Source organism: Rattus rattus, chromosome 3, assembly GCF_011064425.1.
Source record: "Rattus rattus isolate New Zealand chromosome 3, Rrattus_CSIRO_v1, whole genome shotgun sequence".
NCBI lineage: Eukaryota > Metazoa > Chordata > Mammalia > Rodentia > Muridae > Rattus > Rattus rattus.
In genome coordinates, this window is record NC_046156.1 from 38,424,985 (window position 1) to 38,447,118 (window position 22,134).

General features: G+C 49.0%; 1 protein-coding gene across 1 annotated transcript in view; it reads right to left on the reverse strand.

Annotated features, from left to right (window-relative positions):
• Positions 1-19,940, reverse strand: part of Cnn3 (calponin 3) — a 39,706-nt gene extending 19,766 nt beyond the window's left edge. Inside the window, exon 1 of the mRNA XM_032897398.1 lies at positions 19,608-19,940. Within this exon, the coding sequence (XP_032753289.1) occupies positions 19,608-19,664 (57 nt within the window). The 5' untranslated portion in view covers positions 19,665-19,940. The remainder of the gene's footprint in view (positions 1-19,607) is intronic.
• Positions 19,941-22,134: the final 2,194 nt, after the last annotated feature.

Here is a 22,134-nt window from a genome sequence, read left to right on the forward strand (position 1 = left end):
CAGAGGTTAGGTTGACAGTTGACAGTTGGAGACAGTTGAGCGAGTGGAACCTGAGGAGGGGGGGGTGAGGATTGACAGTTGAGGGAGGAGGGGTTAGAGAAGGAAGCCAGGAGGAAGAAGAGAGGAGTTGGAGAGACGATGGGGAACTGAGAGGAGTTAGAGGTACCAGGGGGGAGAAGAAGCTGGAGACTTGGTAAATAAAAGGTGCAGGGATGAGTAATTTGGGAACTGGGATTAGGACAGTGTAATGTGGATCTGCCAAATCTAGACGCTGGATTGCTTTAATGCTAAATGAGTGTGTTTTTTTTTTAAGAAAGAGTCTCAATTTAAGTAAGTGTGGCTGGGCTGAGTTTATGCCAAGATATCCAGCAGATATCTGGGGCACTGAGGTGTGGAACCCTAGCAGGGTAAAAACACCAGTTGTATGCTCTTTTGTGTAAGAGTCTCAGTATAAGAAAGTGTGTGGCTGGGTTGTGTTTCTGCCAAGATATCCAGAAGATATCTGGGGAAGCGAGGTGTGGAACCCTAGCAGGGAAAAACACCCTGAGGGAAAACATTCCACCCCCGGTTTTCGTTTATACATTTTTACTTTTACTTTATTTTTATTCATTTACGACAACACGGAAGGGTTCGTGATGCCCCACTCCTGGACATTGGCAGATGATGGATCCTGGCGGAATAAGGAGAGTCTCCTTCAGGGATGTGATCCTGAGAGGATACACATGCTCAAGCAGGTGACTCTATACCATGCCCATTCAGACAGAACCAAGTGGACTCAGTGGGGCTAAAAATAAAGCACATGGGGCTGGGAGGGAAAACGGTGGGCAGAATGGGTGATGGATTTGATCAAAACAGCATAAATAAGAAAAAAACAAATAAAAAACCTTTTAGCTGATTCAGTTTGTTCACTGTTTTCACCTTAAAAGCTTTAATTTCTGAACATAGGCTAAAATGACATTTTATTCCTTATATATAACAAAGCAAAAATAAAAAGCCAAACCAAAACAACCCAAAAAGCAGTGACCCCAATGTCAAAAGGCACAGCCTACAGAAAGGAGTAAGAAAGCTTGGCTCGGTAAGGTGTGGCGGTGCACGCCTGGGATATTAATATCTAGACTATATAAATAGAATATATAAAGAACTTCAAATACACGAAACATCAAACTTTGTCCAATCTATAAGCAGGCTATGAAACAGTTCTCAAGAGAAACACAAATGGTCAAATTAGTGCTTTTCGGCTGAACGACCTCAGGCATCAGGGAAATGCAAACTAGAAGTGCTTTGAAATTCCACCTCACTCCAGTTAGAAGAGCTGCCATCCAGAAAACAACTGACAACATAGAACAGTGTGGGGGAAAGGAGCCTTCACACTCACTAGTGAGAGAGTGTGGACTCCAGAGCTGCAGGAAATAGTAAGTCAGCATAGAGGCCCCTCGAAAACCGAAAATAGAACTAATATACGAACGGACAAAAAGCTGGTACAAAGACACATAGAAAGTGAAATCAGGGGTTGGAGGTGACTCCGAGGTTAAGAGCACTGGCTGTTGCTCTTCCAGAGGACCTGGGTCCAGTTCCCAGCATCCACGTGGGAGCTCACAACTGTCTGTAACTCCTGTTCCAGGGGATCCAACACCCTCACACAGACATCCTAAGTAAACTGGAAGGGAGGAAGGGAGAGAGGGACTGAGGGAGGGAGGGAGGGAAAGGAAGAAATCGTAGTAGAGTGTAATGGTGCACATCTTTAACCCCAGCACTAGGGAGGCAGAGGCAGGTGGATCTCTGTGAGCTCTAGGCCAGCCTGGTCTACAGAGTGAGTTTCAGGACTCCCAGAGTTACAGAGAGAAAACCCTATCTCAATAAAACCGAGCGACAGAACAAAACAAAAGAAAGAAGCAAAGAGCATGGCGCTGAGGAGAACCATGCCTGGGCACAGCCGATGGAGCCTCCTCACAGAGGCTGGACAGCATCTTCTGCAAACACGGTTAAGCAGGAAGATTGGGAAAAAGGCCTTTGGTGTTAACTGGGTAAACCATCCTCCTCTACCAATCAATGCCCAGTCTGCTCTCACACCCCATGAACATCAACTGTCTGTCCATCCTTCCTTCAGTACTGAGAACCCAACTCCAGGGCAGTAAGTTGAGTCACTGGCCTGTGTCTCTTCTCTGTGTGGAGCCTCTATCATCTGCCTCGCCCGGCTCTCTGGTCTGGACAACTCAGAGGGCATCCACTTGGAGTTGTACATCCCTCAAGTGCAGGCCAATCCTGTGTGGCTCATCTCTAATCCTACCTTCAGACTCTGCCACAGTATCTGTTCACAAACGGTAAACTATGTAGGTCTGTAGAACACACACACGGGATGACACGGGCAGAGAGGGACTTGTGGGAACAAACTTAGGACTCTTCAAAGCTCAGCCCAATCAACAGCTTCATTTCTTGGTAGTTAAATCTGGCAGTGATCAGAGACACTAGGAGCAGGTTACGAGGATAAAGTGACAGTGACAGACAGGTAAGAAATGCCAGGTGAACTATAATATATAAATCTCTCTTCAAGCCCCTCCTAATCTCAACCCCTTCCTCTGTCAAATAAAACATAAAACACAGGAAAAAGATTATCATCAAAACCACAAGCCCTAAGGGCCTGTGCTTCCTAATAGTAGAAAGAGACACTACATCAATTAAAAAGCCTTCTAGTTGCTAAGAACCAGCCCAGAACTGGCTGGTTTTAGAGAAGTTTCACTGGAAGTCTTCAACAGGGAGACACATTAACTAGAAGACAAATGTTTCAAAGTCATCTCAGCAAAGGACTAGAAACAGACCCGGTGCTGTTTTGTGGTAAGCAGCAAGCATTCAACAAAATGCTGCTGGCACACCTAAAGGCAGAGGGCTCACCCTCCCGGAAATAGCTGCCTGAGGCCACATTCCGGGCACACTGCCGTCTATGGAAGTGTGAAGAGCACTGTTATTCCTCAATCCGCCATAGGGCTCTGAGTCAGGACCCCTACAGACACCCAAATCCCTAGCTGCCATAGACCCTTACATAAGATAGCATAGCATTTACACACAGCCCATGCATACCCTGTATAGTTTAAATCATCTGTTGATTATTACCATACCCGGTACAATGTAAATACTGTGCATGTGAGCTTGCATATGCTAGTATATAGAGCTCAGGGAATGACAGTGAAAATACATGCTTGTTAAACACACCCTTTCTCTCTTCACATTTCTGTCATGGCTGACTAAATCTGCAGGTGCCTGCCCATGAATACAAGGAACCAATCAATTTTCCCTTTTGCAATAAATCATCACAGAGACTGTTAAGACCCAGAAGCAATATTCCAGGTTATTGTTTCTGGTGCTGACAACAGTCTCCTAACTTTCAGCCATGTTTGAATTCTCCTGGTGCTGTGTTTGAGCCACTCAGATGACTCAGCATAACCCCAAACTATCTACCTAAAAATCACACTCATGTGAGTATCTGGGGTGGTTTACATGAGGAAGCCCCATGTTCATGATTGAGGAAGGTTCATGTTTGAATGCTTAGTCTGCAGTTAGTGAAACTGAGAAAGATTAGGCGGAGTGTCACTGAGAGTGTGGGCTTTGAAGTTTCAAAAGCCATGTCAGACCCTGTCTGTCTCTCTTCTCTCTGTCTCTCTCTGCCTGCTGCCTGTGGATTAGGATGTAAAGATCATCCGCTGCTCCAGGACCATAGCTGTTGCTGCCATGATGATCATGAACTAGCTCTCAAAGCTATAAGCAAGCCCTCAACTAACGGCTTTATTTTATGAATTGCCTTGGACATGGTGTCTCTTCACAATGACAGAACAGTAACTAAAACAGCATCTGCCATGTGTTTCATGGATTCTTCTTCCAGCTTCTTCAGTCTTTTGTTTATGTTCTGTGCTAACGTCTAGGAAGCACAGTTCAAAGGCAGACCCTGCCCTAAAAGATCTTATTTTAATAGTACAGAAACCAAGTCATTTATAGTGGGGACCTGCTAGGGAAATGTGAAAGTCAAGGACAACTGCGTCTGTGCCAGGTTACACAGTGGAGTCCAAGGGCATCTCAAAGGCAGGCCTTTCTCTCAAAGGTACAGCCAGACCTTCAGGCCACCACAGGGAGACAACCAAGCTTTCCATAGAGCCTTGACCAATTCAAATTCTAACAGTCAGATAAACACAAGGACCCTATGGCTTGGTGAGGTCCACATGCTGTGAAACTGGAAGAAGCTAAAGCTTTAAAAGTACCAAGAGGAACCAATCTAGGGCCTAATCCAAGCAGCACAGCACACAAGGAAAAACACTTCAGCCTGTTTGTCTAGTAAAATCATCTTTAGATTCTTGAATGCAGAACACACATACTTAGAAATAGATTTTTGAGAGTGTGACCCTAAACACACACACACACACACACACACACACACACACACACACACACACACACACGGGGGGGGTGAGTATTGAGACTGGCTTCCTTAGAACACACTAAGACTCAAAAACTTCAGTTAATAAGGACAGAAACATCTCACTCAGTGAATTATGATGAATGAAATCCTGGAGGCAAGGTCGGCCCACTTTCTATTCCAATAACAAGAGTCTCTTTTACTGATAGGAGAGGATGGCTGCCCCAGAGGGGACGGGGCAGGGAGGGGCACCTCAGTGAGAGTGAGCAAGCACCTGGCAGAAATCACATTCAAGAACAGCTGCCCAGGTCTCCTTCCATGACGTAAAACAGGCACCTCACCTGTGGCTCCGAACTGCACACACGGTACAATAGACAGTGACCTTCATCTCGGGGTCCCATCAGCAGCCTACGGCCTCAGATTTAAAGGTCTGTCTTGTGACTGAGAGACACCTGCACCTGAGTGCTGCTGTGCTCACCACAGGCGTGCGTCACTTCTCCCTGACCAGCTAATCTAGTAATCTTAGATGGCCCACTCAGGATGCTGTCTGCAGTAGGCCTGGAAGGGAGGCCAGGAGCAGTCACCAGGGCTCAGTGCCCTTCTGCTCAGGTACTGAGTGATCCAGAAACCATGGTGTGCTTATAAAACTTAAACTGGGAGTCAGAAAGATCTCACTTTGTACAATAAGTAAATCATTCAACATATACCTGAAACCCTGCCCCAAAGGTCCAGCGCTAACAGTGCTTCCTCAGTGAGCGAGGTAAACTAATGTTCTCCTTGTATACGATATAATTATTGTTTGTCTGAATCACCACAGCCTCAAGCGATACCCAAGGAAGACATGACTTACAAGAAACAGGCGTGAAAAGAGGAGGTGAACTATTAAACCGTCTGCATTTATTATCGGCTAACTGTACAGAAGCCAAAATCCATTTGCCAAATTATTGTTTAGAGCAGTGGCTCTCAACCTTCCTAATGCTGTGACCCTTTAATACAGTTCCTCGTGTGTGATGAAACCCCAACCACAAAATTACTTCGTCGCTATTTCATGACTGTAATTACCTGATATGTGACCGGGGTCGGGACCCACAGGTTGAGAACCACTGGTCTAGACTCTTATCTACAGAGATGCCTTTTCCTCATCACCAGGTTATCAGGCTGACTGAGGTTGGAGGTAGCGTTTAGAATCAAATACAGAATTTCTTATTGGGTACCTGAAACCTGGTTGGACCACATCCATCACAATACTGTAATGCAGATGTGTCCAACTAGAGAATGACAAACTGACATCAGTCTCTAGAGAGACCCAGAGAGGTTAAAAAAAAAAAAAAAAATGAAAGAAATCCAATACAGCCAAGCACAGCGACTCATGTTTATATTCCTGCACTCAGAGGCAGGAGGATTTCAAGTCGGAACCTAGCCTGCCTCGAATGAATGAATGAATGAATGAATGAGTGTCAAATCAATCCTGTGTAGCCTATTGTGAAGAACTGGGCTAGGAGTGACTATACATACCCTAGGAGGGGCCTGGAAGTTTATGAGAGAGGTCAGCTGTAATCAGAACATTAACTGTAAGTTATAGGAGAGAAAGCCAGTTTATTCTGAGGCACAGGGAGGTTAGACTCCGGGATGAATACACAGGAGACCCAAGGAGATGGACTACCAGCCGGAAGGAAAACACGTGTTAGCATCAGTTAAGCACAAGCAGAAAGTCCACCTGTAAGAAGGCCGGCTGGAGAAGATCCCCTAGATAATGGGCTCCCTTGTCGGTCTGAGAGATCGACAGAGATTTGGATGACAGAAGGCCCCAGCAGAAACCCCACTGGATGTCAACAAGGCTGCTTCTTTCTCAAATTTGTGTTCTCTGTTCACCTGATCTCCACAGCAGCTGGTGCTGTCAGTTCTTCCCTGCGTTCTGGATTCAGGATGGTAGCCACCTCCAGAACCCTTGAGCCCACACATGGGCAGCGCTGAAGTCTACGTGAGCTATGTTGGCTCGGCACCTTCTGCAGCTTTGGGGTGCACATTCATTCACTTCAACAAGTTTGCGGTGTCTCAAGATCACGCAAAAGCTTCATCATAGTTTAAAAGCAGAGTGCTGGAACCTCCTTGGTGACAGGGACCTCGGACGCCCTCCGCCCAGGTGAACATTCCATCCCCCGTGAGTTCCCCCTAGTCACATGGTTCCCGGATCTGCGACTGAGCCGGATTAGGACAGGTTGGAGGCACCTTATCAGCACTTCAGTCAGCCCTAACTATGGTCCTCCGCCTGGGCACCCAGATCTGTTATCTCGGACTGCGAGTGCCTTTATTATAAAACTAGCTACAGATCTTGACCACTAAAGGTTAAAGGCAGGTTACAAGCTGGCTAGGGCCTCACACAAATGTATTAAATGTGCAGGAAGGCACTGCATTCTTCCTCTGTGAAAATTAGAGGACACAAAATCTCCATTAAATCCCCCCCTTTAAGAAAGCTCCCCTGTGGGCTGGAGAGATGGCTCAGTGGTTAAGAAAGCTCCCCTGTGCCTCATGAATGACATGGAAGTGACCTTTAGGGAGCACCTCAAGCCCTGAGTGACAGTGTGCTGCTGACACTGTCATAGCCAGGTGAAACTCAGAGGGGGGGGAAAGAGAGAGAGAGAGAGAGAGAGAGAGAGAGAGAGAGAGAGAGAGAGAGAGACAGAGAGAGAGAGAAGAGAGAGAGAGAGAGAGAGAGAGAGAGAGAGAGAGAGAGAGAGAGAGACAGAGACAGAGAGAGAGAGAGAGAAGAAGAAGAAGAAGAAGAAGAAGAAGAAGAAGAAGAAGAAGAAGATGAAGATGATGATGATGATGATGATGATGATGATGATGATGATAAGCAGCATAGCTTCTCTGCTCCACGTTTACAACTTGAGGAGACTCCTGGCCAGAGACTGCTTCACTCAATCGTCTTTAAAAACCATGCCCCCTCTCCAAGGCCTGACACTATTACTGACAGTTTGGTGCGTTTACGAATAGAAGCCTAGCATGGCTGCCCTCTCAGAGGCCCAACAAGCAGCTGAGACAGATGCAGATATTTACACCCAACCGTTGGACTGAAGTCGGGGACCCCTGAGGTTAAATTAGAGAAAGGCTGGAAGAAGCTGAGCAGGAAGGTGAGGAGGAAGAGGAACATTCTCAACTAACCTGGACCCCTGAGACCTCAGACACTGAGCCACCAACCAGGCAGCATACACCAGCTGATATGAGGCCCTGACACATAGACAGCAGAGGACTGCCTGGCCTGGCCTCAAAGGGAGAAGATGTGCGACTGTGTGAGAGACTGGAGACTTGAGGCCCCAGGGAGTGGGGAGGTCTGGTGGAGTGGGGGAATGGGGCCATCCTCTTGGAGATGGGTGGGGTGACAGAATGGGATGAGGAACTGTGGGAGGGTGGATGTCAGTTCTATGTAACAACCCCACCTCTCTATTCAACTGCACAGACCAAGCCCACTGAGCTCCAGGCTCTGTGGTTTCAGAGAGCTTAGTCCACCCTACCCCAGCTCTTCTGTATGTGTGTCTGTCCTTTCTTCATTCTCACATCAGACCCTAGTCAGGGTTCCCAGACCCAAGCTGTGTAAGGACTTGTGGATTGATGTCGATGTGCAGGTGAGAGCAGGCACAAGATAAGGCAAGAGCAGAGCTTTGGAGAGAGGAGAGAGGAAAGGAGAAGAACCAAGATGAAGGAGGAGAAGCACGATCCAGATCTGTGTGGCCTGAAATGGCCACAGGTAGCTATGAATATTTCATAAGAGATGGATAATTACAGGACAATTTGTCTTATCTAGATTGTCTTATATCAATATCAATTGGCTCTGAGTTTATTATGTGGAGTGAGAATTGACTGATATGAATCTAACTGATAAATTACAAGCTTCTAGAGTTTTGATTTTACTGGGATGCTGGGATTGTGAATAGGGGTTCACAGCAGAGAGTGGCAAGAGGGCGGCCGCTGCTGGGGCTAGAGAGTAGCCGGCACCAACATGGGCTAGCCATGGAGGCAGAGAGACCACCGGGGACAGAGAGTAGCAGGAGGTAGCGTAACATGGTGCCTGGTGTCCCACATCTATTTATTTAATATTTACCGCTACAAGAAACCCTAAATTAATAAGCCCTGGCTGTCCTGGACTTGCTTTGTAGACCACGTTGGCCTCGAACTCAGAGATCCACCTGCCTCTGCCTCCCAAGTGCTGGGACCAAAGGCCTGCGCCACCATGCCTGGCTTTTTTCTCTTAATATGATAATGTGAAAAATAGTAAAGTGGGAGTTGTGGTCACGTACCTGCATGCCACCATGACTTGCACAAATGCTACTGTGGACAGGTTAGATGCACACCAGAGTGCAAGCTTCTCACCCACCACAGCAAAGGAGGAGGCTAAGTCTCAGCTTCTTCACAAAACAAACACCTTGAACACAGCTTCCTCCTTTCAGCTAGGATCTGATTAGAGGCTCCAGGACATCCCTATTAACAGTACAGACAACGCACATTGTATGTGACTGTCACGCACTCTGAATACACCCAAGAGGAACAAACTCAGCCCTCATGAACTGTAGTGTACCCAGTGTTCTTGTCCTCGGACAAAGGTCTCCCAAAGGTGATGTGACAGGCACAGAATACAAAAAGGAAATCCGACTTTCCCTCCCCTCCAGGTCCAGGGCCAGAGGAATGGGTGGAGGGAAAAAGACTCTGACAGCAAAGGGGCCAGCAGGGCTCGCAGCCGAGTGCAGTGTATTCCACACACTGACCAGACCACCTTTACTCCCTGTGGCCTATGCCGCCACTTCAGAAGCTCCAGGCCAGGCCAAGGCCAAGTGACACATAGAGGTCCAGTCCACATCGCCTCTATGTTTTAGGGCCCTCCACTTTCTCCCCACCTCTGCTACCCCTCGACCCCACTCTGTCCCCAGTCTCTCTCTCGCTAGCCTTCCGGTGAGCACAGGCTCCCGTGTTAACTGAAACAACAAACCATCGAGCAACCCTGACACCATCTCTTTCATGTCAGCCAGCCGCCTCGCTTCCTCTCTCTGTGCTCCACCTGCGGGAGAAAGTGCTCCACCTCGCCCGGACGAGAAAGGTTAGCAGTAATTGCTCAGCAGCCCAACTCAGGCCTGTTTCCAGCTTCCTCCTGCGTGAGACCAGCCTTCCTGGACCTCTCCTCCTCTCCTCCTCTCCTCCTCTGCATACCGTCAAAGGACCCTGTCCTGGGATTCCTTACCCTGGTCCGCCCTCTCCAGGCTCAGCACCTTTTTCTTTGCCCCTTAACTAAAGCAGAGGTCTAGACACTGCTGGGGCATCTGCACTCAGGCCAGACTTCCTTCCTCTGCTGCAAACAGGAGATCCTTAGCGGCCTTCATATCCCAGGGCAGCTGAGAATCAACATTCATGAACCCTGCAGGAACTCCCTAAACGTCCCTCCTCTCCTGTACTTTGTTGGCCATTCTCATCAAGACACTGGAAGACTCTTCCCATTCAGCAGCTGTCCCTCGGTATCCACAGGGACTAAATCCAGGGCATTCCTTCTGCACTACAAATAATACCGGATGCTCAGGCCCCTTGCATAAAATGACATTTTAAATAGTACGGGCAAGTGATCACATCCTTCTGTGACTTTGAAAATGTGTAGTGCTGGAGATGGCCCACTGCCTCGCCCACTAATTAGGCACTCTACACCTGCAGTTCCACCTCCAACCCCCCTACTATGTATTTGAGAATCATCTCTAGATTGCTTACGTTGCCTAAGAGAAGTGCAAATGCTTTATAAATGGCCGCCATCCTATAGTGCTTAGCCAATAGGCAGCAAAGTCTGTGCACAGGTTCAGTATGGACACAAACATTTTGGGGTTTACTTTCCATCGGAGTTGTTTGACGACAAGAGTGTGAAGCTCAGAGCCACAGACCATTGGCTGCACATCATTACAATTAGTTAGCCGATACCATCTGATGGCCACTTAATACGGGACCATTCCGATGCCACCTAAGTACTGCTTATCAAGTAATTTCTAACGGAAGTGTCCTCACCCCAGGCCTTCCCCAAGCCCGGAAGGATGAACAGTGAAAGCGGGATGACAGATGTTGGTGATTCACCGTATGATAATGAACACTGGAGCGTGTGCCTTGAGCCTCGAAAGCCACTACATAGCTTTGTTTGGTTGGTGGTTGCTTGTCTGGCTTGCATGTGTATGTGTGTGCACCTGTGTACACTGTGACCTGAGGAAAGGACATCAGGTGTCCTCTCTATCGCTTGCCACCTCTTCCTTTGAGACAGGGTCTCTGCCTGACCTGGCCCCGGCATGCCACAGAGCGCCTTCTGCCTCTACCTTCCTCATGCTGGGGTTACAGCCAGGGGTTGTTACATAGGAACTAAGACCCAGAACTCCAGACTTCAGCACCGTACAGCACGCGCTCTTTACCAATGAGCCATCTCTCTACTCCATTGTCTGGCTTTTGGGGAGGGTCTCACGGATCCCAGAATGGCCTTGAAACTTACTATGTAGCTGTAGATAGCCTTGAATCCTAATCCTCCATTCTCCACCTTCCAGATACTCAGTTTCTGTTTCTCAGTTGATTAAAAAAAAAAAAAAAAAGTGGCCTTTCTCTGCTTCACACCATCGGGATAGGAGTGTAAACTGATTTTTTAAAAAATGAAAACTGCTTAATATTTAATATACACATGAGTCTGTGTCCAGAGCTATATGCTTTCCTACAGAAGCATCTTTAAATGAACTTTTCCAGGTTGGAAGCAGAGAACAAATATGAAGTCTGTACAACAGACCAGAGTTCAGTCTGGGGAGTATCTGAGTGGACGGAGGTGAGGAGCCATGGAGATGAATGAGGGCGAGGGATACAAGGTGTCTGAGCTCAGTCTCTGAGTATCTGAGTGGATGGAGGTGAGGAGTCATGGAGATGAGGGCGAGGGATACAAGGTGTCTGAGTTCAGTCTCTGAGTATCTGAGTGGATGGAGGTGAGGAGTCATGGAGATGAGGGCGAGGGATACAGGGTTCTTTCACTACTCTGCTCTTACTGGTTGGCACCGTTCCCACTCCGCACAATTCTTGCATTCACTGATCAAAGATTAAAGAGTTAGAGAAGTCTCGTCAGCAAGGAAGAAAGCACAGAGGACACATCCAAAGACTGGGTGCCAAGCAGGAGTCTAGCTCCAGGTCTGCCCCAGAGTCTACGCCCTTTCTGCTCCCCTCCTTATCCAGGTTAAACGTCGTCCATCTCAAAGTACCAGGAGAAGAGGGTAGAGTATACCTAGACTCCCAAGCCACTGCGGAGAAAGGAGGAGAGTGGACTGCTTAGGCCTAGGAATTAAAGAAATCAATCTGGGCGATATAGAAGATCCATCCACCTCAAAAAAGAAAAAGAAAAAACAACCACTATCCCTGTTCCTCAGTGTCACTGTATCGCACTGATACCCCAGAGCCCGCTGCCAGCAAAGAGCTCTGCTTCCAACAGCCTGGGGAATCTGGAAGTCTCAAGGGGCAGTGCCAGCACGGTTCAAAAGTTCACACGAAGATATTTCTCAAAGATATCTCAGATTGAAAACTATTCTACTGGCTGCTCTGGCAAGTAGCCCCTTGCTATGGGTGAATGGTGCTAGAAAATCGACTACAGAAAAACATCTAAAACAGAGTCTCTGGCCACTGAGAATGAAAAGAAAGAGCAGCAGGACCAAGCCAGGAGAGGAAGAAGAAACTAGAGATGGAAATCTAGGGGGTGAGATATACGTCTGGGTGTACTTGGCCCTGGTGGGCAGCATGAGGGCTCGTTCCTAATACAGCACCCAGGGTCTCCGCAGAGACAGAAGGAAAACCCACAGCAAATGTCCAGGCCCACAACCTCACAACATCTCAAGGGATGCAATTTTGCTGCTAACGGCCGTGGACCCTGACAAGCTTATGAGGTTCATGTACAATTTCTACACATGATGGGACACTTAAGATAACTGTTGTTGCTTTCCCTTTGGGGAGTATGTATATTTGTGGAAGAGAGGGGACACCTAGGGGTGTCATTCATTCCTCAAGCATCATCTACTCCTGTCCCCATCCCCCAAGATGGTTTCTTTCTCACAGCCCCGACTGAGACTTGCTAAGTAGGCTAGGCTACCTGAGCAGTGAGCTCTAGAGATGCCCATCCTCAGAGCTGGGATTACAAGCACGTGTTAACATAACCCAGTCGTTTCCGTTTTCCCATCGGGATTGACCTCGGGTCCTCATGGCAAGCACTGAATTCTCTCCCCATCCCCATTTTTTCAAGCACACATGACTCAAGCTGCCTTCAAACTCACCACACAACCAAGGATGGCTTTGAACTCTTGATCTTCCTGCCTGCACCTCCCAAGTGCTAGGATTACAGGCTTCTGTGACCATGCTGGGTTTACACAGTGCTTTGTGTAGGCTAGGCAAACAGCCTACCAGCTGATCTACGGCCTTTGGCTTGCTGTTGCTTCCTAAGTAGAATCGTATGTCTGAATTAACCAACAGCAAGAGAGTTGCTACACATGGTATTAATTATTTTTCTCGGATTTCCTCCCACATGAAGCAAGAGAGGGAGAAAAGTACAGCAATGAGGCTCACACTCTACCTACTGGCTGAGCCTGGGTGTGAGGAGCCAGCAGGGCTGGGAAGCTGGGATTTAAAAAGGCAGATCTGAGAGGAAGAGAAAAAAGGGCCTCTTCTTGCTGCCTTCGGCTCCCAGTTCTCCAGCCTTCCCGCTGTAGATGCTCCACCCAAGAGGCACACCCACACCCCACGGCTTCCCTTCCCTGCTCAGAAGGAGACACACAGAGAAGCTCTCCCCGACCTCCCAGGGAAAACAGGCCAGAAAGGAGCAGAGGTCCTGAGCCCTCTGGGGGAAAGCATCAGGATGCTACAGGGGCTTCTGGACAGGGATCCAGGAACCCATCAAATTCCTGATGAGAAAGGGAAACAGGATGCTTGGCGTTCCAACCCCCTTCCTACCAGAAGCCTCAGACACAAATGAAAGCTCAGCTTTTGGAGACAGTATCAAGAGTCACAGGCAAATACGGTTCAGAAGTCAGAACTGAATCTGAGCAGCCAGTAAAATGCTTGCCCAGTCAGCAAGATGCCCAACGTTACATCTGTGCTGTGTGAGCTTTGGGCTGCAGGCATTACTCTGAAGGCTTGAAGCGAGTGATCCAGGTGAGAGATTTCTCCCACCAACCGTGTAATGCTCAGGGTCACATCTAAGTCACTTGCCCAAAGTCCAGGTGGAGTCTTAAGGAACAGGATTCAAACCCAGGCGCCCACTCTTCACTGAAAGCTTCATCATCAGTCACTGACAGGAACCAGAGATGATGGTACCAGGAGGCCTTTCAGTGCTCAGAAATTCATTTATTACATTTGCAAAATGTACTTGTATTTTACCCTAAGTGTGAGTCCCCACAAACAACCCGGATGTACTCCCCATTCCCAGAAATACCAAAAGATGTGAGGATACAAGGAGACAGGCCTTAACAGCTAAGAGCCCACACATGGCTGAGTTCAGAGCCAGAGAGAACCAATGCACACAGAATATGGCTAAACTCAAGAACATGGGACCTGCCCCACAGTAAAGACAAGCTTTCCACAGCCACAAACACTCCCTGAAAAGTTAAGATAGATACAATGATGGGGAAACAAAACCCAAAGTCATCCAATTGTGCTTTAAAAGAGAAAACTGCAGTCACAAATAACATTAGCTATGAATACAATGAATGGAGTGCAGAGGAAAAAATTCATTAAACCTACAGGCCGGCAAAACACCCACAACAAAAGACAGAAGACACTCATTGATCCTCCCGTCCTCATCTGGAAGGTGAACAATCATGGAGGACGGATGGACAGACAGATGGATGGATGGATGGACGGACGGACGGACGGACGGACACACACACACACACACACACACACACACACACACACACAAATGTACGTACGTACATACTGGAACAATTTAATGTTCTCTGACTGTGAAAGACCACAGGACAGTGAGCACGGTAAGGAAGTGTTCCGGAGTAGGAGCAGTACCTCTCCTATCCTATTGAAGTGCATCTTCTTTATGTTTTGGTCAAGATGAGGTGATGGGGGTGAAGAAACACAAGCTAGCAGACAAACCTCAACAATTAATCCCTCCAGCAACGAAGACCTTGCCCTGGTTGAAGAACCAGTCTGTCCCATCTCTGGAAGGCAGCACTGGAAGCAGCCTGTCAAAGGGGACCTGAAAGAGGGGCTCTCCACCATCTCCCTCTAACTGGGAATTCAAGAGTTTCCCCTAGGAGATAATCCCCTAGTGAGCAACAAAGATGGAATTATTTTAGTGGTTAAGTTTTCTGTGTATACAGAGAACAAACGCTTTGAAAAACAAGAATGGCCAGGGTGAGGACACACTTCTTTATGAAGTCCCAGCCCTTGAGAGGCAGAGGCAGGTGGATCTCAGTGAGTTCCAGGCAACCCAGTCTACACAGGCAGTTCCAGGCCCACATAGTCAGCCCCAGGCTCAAGAAACTAACGAAACAAAAACATCTAAGCCTTTCACAAACATCAGACCTGCACATAAACCGACAAATATTTACTACAACTTGCAAGATGTGTTTTCATTTTTTTTTTTAATTTTTGTTTTGTTTGTTTTCAAGACAGGGTTTCTCTGTGTAGCCTTGGCTGTCTGGAACTATCTCTGTAGACCAGACTGGCCTCCAACTCACAGTGATCCTCCTGTCTCTGCCTTCAAAGGCTTGAGCTACCACTACTCAACTTTCATTTCTTATACTGAGAATTTTATTTGGTTTCACAGAAACTCTAATATCATCCTTCAAAAACACCTAATACGGACCTTGAGATCCATCTGTGAATAAGACCCAGCTCTTAATCCCTGTTGGAAAGAAATAAACAGTAACAAGGTTCTCTTATGAGAAATTTTAACTTCAGTGCTTTAAGGGAAAACAACAACAAAAAGCCCAGCCCAGCTACACACTGTTTACTGTGATTCTGCTGTGCCACCTTAAGTGGTTTTACCATTACTTTCCTTTTCTGATTTTCTGAGACAGGGTCTCAACTACATAGTCATGGCTGTTCACAGAAATCCACCTGTCTCTGCCTCTCAGGTGCTGGGAGTAAAGACGTTATACTTGTGTCACCTGGAAGATAGTCTGATCCAGGCCACCCTAAAAGCAGTTGTTTGTTTGAAAGACATAGGACAGGCAGCGGCAGGGAAGGATGTCCTGGGTCCCAAGTCCTCATTTTACTATGTGACTGTTAGAGTTTACTTTTAAGTGGCTTAAAAATGTAGGAGTGAGTCTTCCAAGGTGGCTTTCGGCGGTTTGGCAATACCACTGGGCGATCAAGAAGATTCTTCAAGTAGCCAGTTTGCTGAAACCAGGCTTTCTGAGTGGGAACAGACGACTGTGAGAATAGCACACATTCTGATCTCACGTTCCAATCTCATTCTTTCTTAATGCTCAGCCTCCACCACCAAGAGAGAGCTGAGGTAAAACTACTGGGGGCGCCACACCCTTCCCCAACCAGCCGGTTTCCTCCACTACCCTGAGAGCTGTACAGTCCAGACATCCGTCCCAGGCCGACTTTACCTGCTCCAACATTTTGTCGAGACCCAACTGTGTCCAACAGGAGATGTTGCCCTTCCGTGGAGGATCTGTTGGTTTTATTGTGTTTTCCCTTCTAGTCCCCACAGAGCCTGTTCCACTGGGACAGACAGCATCACTTATGAGAGAACCCGTCCTCCTTCAGGGTCCACTTCGACTCCAAGGGCCGCATTTGGATTCAATGTGGATCACAGGCACTGGTCCTTTTTTTTTTTTTTTCCTTTTTCTTTTTTTGGAGCTGGGACCGAACCCAGGGCCTTGCGCTTCCTAGGCAAGCGCTCTACCACTGAGCTAAATCCCCAACCCCGGCACTGGTCCTTTTATTGCTTCTTTCTTTTGTTGTTATTTAAAGACAGGCTGGCTATGGTGTGTGCGTGCCTGTAATCCCAGCTCTCAACTGGGAGGCAAAGGCAGGAATAGGAGTTCAAGATCAGCCTTCACTCCATGACACCCGGTCTCAAGAAAGCAAAGCAGAAACAGCCTGTTCACAGCACACGCTGAGGACTCTACTATTTTTAAATCCAGGTTTCCACATTTTCTTGCCCCCCCACCCCATCCCCCAGCTTTTTACAGAAGTTCATATGTTTCTGCTACGTATTGGCATCCCACCAAATAAGTGTTATTTCCAAAGATGCTGCTCAGGAATTTTACAGATTCGAAGCATTGAAGATCAAAGACTCCTTCAGTCCGTCAGTGGGCTGCTTTCACTACTGAAGTATAAGCTCAACGCTGTGTGATACAAAAAGAACTCTTAGAGCAGGGCAGACGACTGGAGAAAGGACAAGCCCCTCTTACTAGAGCTGACTCACAAGACAGTCATTGAACAATAACCAAGTGGACACTCCTCCATGACAAAGTGTTTCAGGGGTGACAATATCCCCTTCCATTTCATTAATCGGGATTCCGACAGACAGCCCACGTCATCGGAAGCAGGGACTGGCCAAGGGGGACTTAGAATTGACATCTGCTGAACTCTTCACTCCACACTCCCTCCTCAGGACTTAAATGATATTTTAAGGAACAAAACTAGGGGGACTGGAGCTATAGTTAAACACCTAAGAGTGCTGGTTGCCCTTGCAGAGAACCTGGGTTAGACCCCCCCAGGACCCACCTGGTGGCTCAAATCATCAACTCCAGTTCCACGGGGATGCAAAGCCCTCTCCTGGCCTTCCCAGGCACTGTTGGCACATGGTACACAAACATATATATGCAAACAAAACTCCCACACACATAAAATGATACAACAAAATCCTGATATTTAATCAAGTCATAAATTATACATGAAAAAAAGGCAGGCGTGACTGTGAAGACGCAATGTCAAATTCGAGTTTCCGTATGTCCGCTCTTTTTGTCCAAAACCCAACATCTCACTCAAATGTGCAGATCTGGTTTCGGGGCCCTGAACAGATGACAAATATCGTTACAGGAATAATTACAATGTCAAGTAGTGACAGGTGGATGACCGGAATAGGGGATGGGCAGGGACAGACAACAGGTCCTGCGGTTGAACATATCTATACTTAAGACACTGCTTGTTGAAATTCTTAGAATACTCCAAGTTTCTCCAGCAACCTTGGGCCAGTCACACCCTATCGGAAAACGGTGCTGGAATCCCAGTGAGGCTTCCACCTCACAGAAGTCACACCCTATCGGAAAACGGTGCTGGAATCCCAGTGAGGCTTCCACCTCACAGAGCACAGATCTAGGGAGATCAAAAGGATTTTTATGAAAGGGTCCTGGACTACAGCCCTACAGAAATTAAAGGGGGTGTTTTGTTTTGTTTAAATGGGCTTGGTGTTTAACCCCTACAGCCTCTACAACATTCCAAAGTTTCCAAAAAGCTGAGGATTTAGAGTTCCCAACTCTTGCAGTACCGGTGATCCAGCCTGAGTCTCTGCATTTCCTTCCTGAAGTTGTTGGCTCGAGGAGAACTACACTGGGAGAAGCTATTACTCCAGTCAGCAAAAAGAAAGCTTGGATACCAAGAACCAGGAAAAGTCCAGTCACTTGTAGGGCTGCCAAAGTCACCAGTCCCTCATTTACAATGCAAAGGTAAAGAGACTCAGTGGGCGCCAGAATCCCAGAGGGAATTGCAAATCCTGGGCCAGGCGGCACCAGGGCACAAACCACCCAGTTCTCACACGACAACGCCCTCGACTTCCTAAAGCTAGGGCTATAAACTTGGAAGGACCGCTATTTTGCAACGACGTTTTCAGTTGTCGAGAGCTGTCGTCCAAACAAACTTTTCTGCCTCTTTAGGGAAACCTTTAAACAGACAAAAACACTTGAAAAGGCTAAAACCCCAAAGATTACAATTTTTTAACACAGAATAAAATTAGCCCCTTTGCTTCAAAGATTGCTTAGAATCTTCTAGATGAAGTACAAAGGGGTACAGCAGCGGGAAGGAATAAACCACTCTCGCTTGGGTCTGACAACGGTGCGCTTCATCACTTCTATGTAATTCCCTTCACACCCCAGACACCCCCAACTCTAGGGGTGTTCGCTGCCCTGATGATGCCCAAGTATTCTACCGGAGGTGGGACAGCGTCGTGACAATCCTGACATGCTTCGGCTCCCGGGAGGTTAATGGGAATTAAACCACAGCAGCCCTCCTTTGTGGGGCTATGGCCGGAACAGCAAAAGGGAGACAATGAGCGGTCTGTGCGCAGTTCCACGCCGATTGGCTGGTCACCCCCACTCCCCGAAACCCCTGATGTCATGGACTTGGAATGCAGGCAGGGAGGAAGGAAGGAGAGGATTTGGGGAGGGGGACGCCTCTCATCTCTTCCCAGGCCAAAAGTCTGAAAGATAAACCCTGATGCATTCTTGAGATGAGTACTCGCGCAAAGCAGCGTAGCCAGCTTCCAATCACTCCAAAATTGCTACCCGCCACAGCAAATAAACCCCGAACAAAAGCGACCCTGCCGAGATATCGTGACAATTCAACGCGCTGCAAACTTCTCAGGATTGCATTTCTAAGTCTCCCATCTACAGCTGATCCGGCTCGCAGGCTGCTGCGCATTCAGGCTTTGTCTGGGTTTCCCGCATCAGCGGCGATTGCATCAAGACACCACCGACGGGCTTCCTTTCCGCCCGCGGGTCCCAGGGGTCGGCGGGACACTCTGCGTCCCCTCCCATGGAGGAGGAAAGGAACAATGAGGGGCCCGGTTTGGACACGTAACTTCGCTTGTGGGAGGAGGGGGCCAGGAGGGGATGGGAGGAGACGCAGGGTCCCACAGCAGCCCGGGCCCTGGCGGATGGCGGGGGCGGCAACTCTGAGACCCAGCCGCGAGGCACGGCCCCGCCTAAGGGCCGCAGGCCACTCAGGAGCGCCCCCTTCCCGGAGGGGCGCACCCTACAACCTTCGAGCGGGCCCCGCGGCGCTGCGGGACTCCAGGCGTCCAGGAACCCATAGCCCGCCGGGGGGCTAGGCGCGGGAACAAAGCCAGGACCAGCGCGTGCGAGCCGGCTCAGGGAGCCGGGAAGCATCTATCTCTCCCGCTGCCTCGAAGTCGCTCCGCCGCGGCTCGCAGCCCTCCCCCCACCCCCGGCCCGGGAGACCCCCAGTTCCCCGGCGCGCGTACCTTGTTCTTGACCTCGGCGGAGAGCCCGTAGGAAGGGCCCTTGTTGAAGTGGGTCATGGCTGCTCGGACGACAGGAAGGGGCTGCGCTCGGAGTCGGGGTCAGTCACCCTCGGTGTCCCTGCTCTTAGCCCCCAGCTGTGGCCGCGCGGGTGATGCACAAGCTCGCTACTCTGCGCAGCGCAGAAGCCGGAACGCGGCAGACGGACGCCGATGATGCTTCGAGGTTCGCTCGGACTCGAGTCCCGCGGAGGCTCCGGGTCGCACTGGAGTGGGACCGGCTGCCCCGCTTGCTGCTCGCTCTGCCGCTCCGCACGCTCTGCCCCCAGCCAGGTCCCCACCCCCCCGCACCCGGGCCTCTAGGGATTGGCCAGCGAGCCGGACCAATGGAGTGCCGCCTCCTCCCCCTCGCCTGCTCCGGGGCTTCCCGGCCAATGGCAGCGCGGCGGGCGCGGCGCTCCCTCCCGCGGGTCCCAGCCCCTGGCCCCGCCCTCACGCCACCGAAGACCTTGGCGCCCCTCCTCCCGGCTGGTCAGCGGGCTGCGGCCGCCCCGCCCCGGCGCCTAGGGGCTTCCCAGCCGCTTTGGTTCTCATCAACTCTCAGGCGTTCGTGCACTCGGACGATGGAAAGGACAGGAAGCTCCCTGAGCTGGCCCGCCGCTGATCAGCCACTCCATCCGTCTCCTCCCGGGCTACAGCGCGCCCAGATGCTGCGCTGGAAACCCCGGGAGCAGCCTTCAAGCCCACGTGCCAGGCCCGGGAGGCCTGCACCGACACCTGCCAAGTCTCCCTCCCCTGTGGGTCGTACCTGTGGGTCTGACCTCTGCCTCTTGGCCAAAATCCTCATTCTGTCTAAACTTTGAATGCAGAGCGAAAGAAAGTGGGGAAATGCTGTGGCAAAGCCAGGGGCAGGGGCGGGGGCGGCTTTTCAAGTCCTTTTCTGGATTCACACCAGTTACCCTCAGCAATCATCTTCACCAGGAGTTCAGCCAGCCCAAGAGTCTAGGTGGTTCGTTTGTTTTTAATTAGAGGACTGCCTTGACTGTGAAGTCTACCTGCTTTTGTTTGTTTTTTTAATCGGGAATCTCTTTGAATCCAGCACTTTGTATACTTTCCCGTCCCTTTCCTTTCTTCTGATCTCAAAGGCAAACTGATAAAGGAAAGATGAGAACAGAGCGTTGTCCCCTGCCTTGTTCCTGGAACTACACTGGACTGTATGTCTTTGAAAGGTTAGCTCGTTTACTTCCCCAAAACTTAATCGGTAGACTTCATAATCCGTTTTAGTGGCTTGAAGGCTGCAACTCAAATTCCTAAATGAGCACCACCACTGCCTCCAGAGTGTCACCGATTGCCTTGGTGTCTTTGGGCACATCCAGGACAGGTTTCAGTCCTCTGAGTCCCAGTATGTTGGTTTATGTTCCCCAAATACAAGCTGACATTCCAGAAGAGACTGCTGCCTGCATGGAAAGAGAAACCCAAATAGCCCAAGTCGAAACCTTTCTGGGATAGAAATAAGGGAGTGCAGCGTCCATCGTGTCCCAAGCTTTCTATGCTGGCACAAGAAGGATTGCTGTACACTTGAACTCGAGGTCTGTCTGAGCTACAGAGAAGAGAAAGGGCACAAAATTTCTGTTAGCTGAAAGACTTTTCCATCAAGGCTGTAAGGTACAATGTGATAGACCAATAACGAGTCAAATAGGCAGAAACGTGAAAGGACTTCCAATGATTTACTGATTGATTCTGAAGGTACTTAGAATAATTAGGGCATTCTTTCCACAGAAAGATGATGCAGCTGACCCAGTATGACGATACAAGCAGTTGGAGCTGTTTTTCCAGTCCGGTGATAGTGGCTCTCTGTCATCCACAAGACCAAACCCACTTTTTAGAGCCAATACTTGAGAAAGATATGAAGTCGAAATTACAGCCCTCACCCCCTAGCTCTTCTCCAGAACCCTAAACCTCAGGGCCTCTGGCCGCAGTGGGTAAGGAGCCGTGGGCAATGCCACTTGACTCTCCTAAATCATACTTGAAAGAAAGCTTGGGGATTTTTATTCGGTTCTGTCATCGGAGGTGTGGTTTCTAGCACTTTCCAGGTTGTCATTAAGGACTGCGGAGTTTCAAAGGTTTGTGACATGAAATGATACTGCCAGTCAATAGTATCGGCTGTCACGACTATGGGAATTTAACACTCCTGTCCCCCTGTGTGGCTTCAAAACCAGCAGTAACATTTGCTCTGTTCCTTTAGACAACCATTATCCTCTCCAAAGTACATGGTGCTCTGGGCACTGCTGCTAACACTCACAGAGTATTGTTAATCCTCGTGGGCTCTGTCAGTGCACCCGAAGGTTCCTCTAGTCACTTAACTCACTGCCAGGTGGAAGTAATGCTGTGTTCAAGAATGAATGTGACAGACAGAGCACTCCCTCAGTCCTAGGACCCTCGAGGTAGAGGTAGGTGGATCACTGTGTGTTCAAAACCAGCCAGAGCTGGTCCTAAAGAAGGAATGAAAAGGGAGGGGTGTGAAGACTTT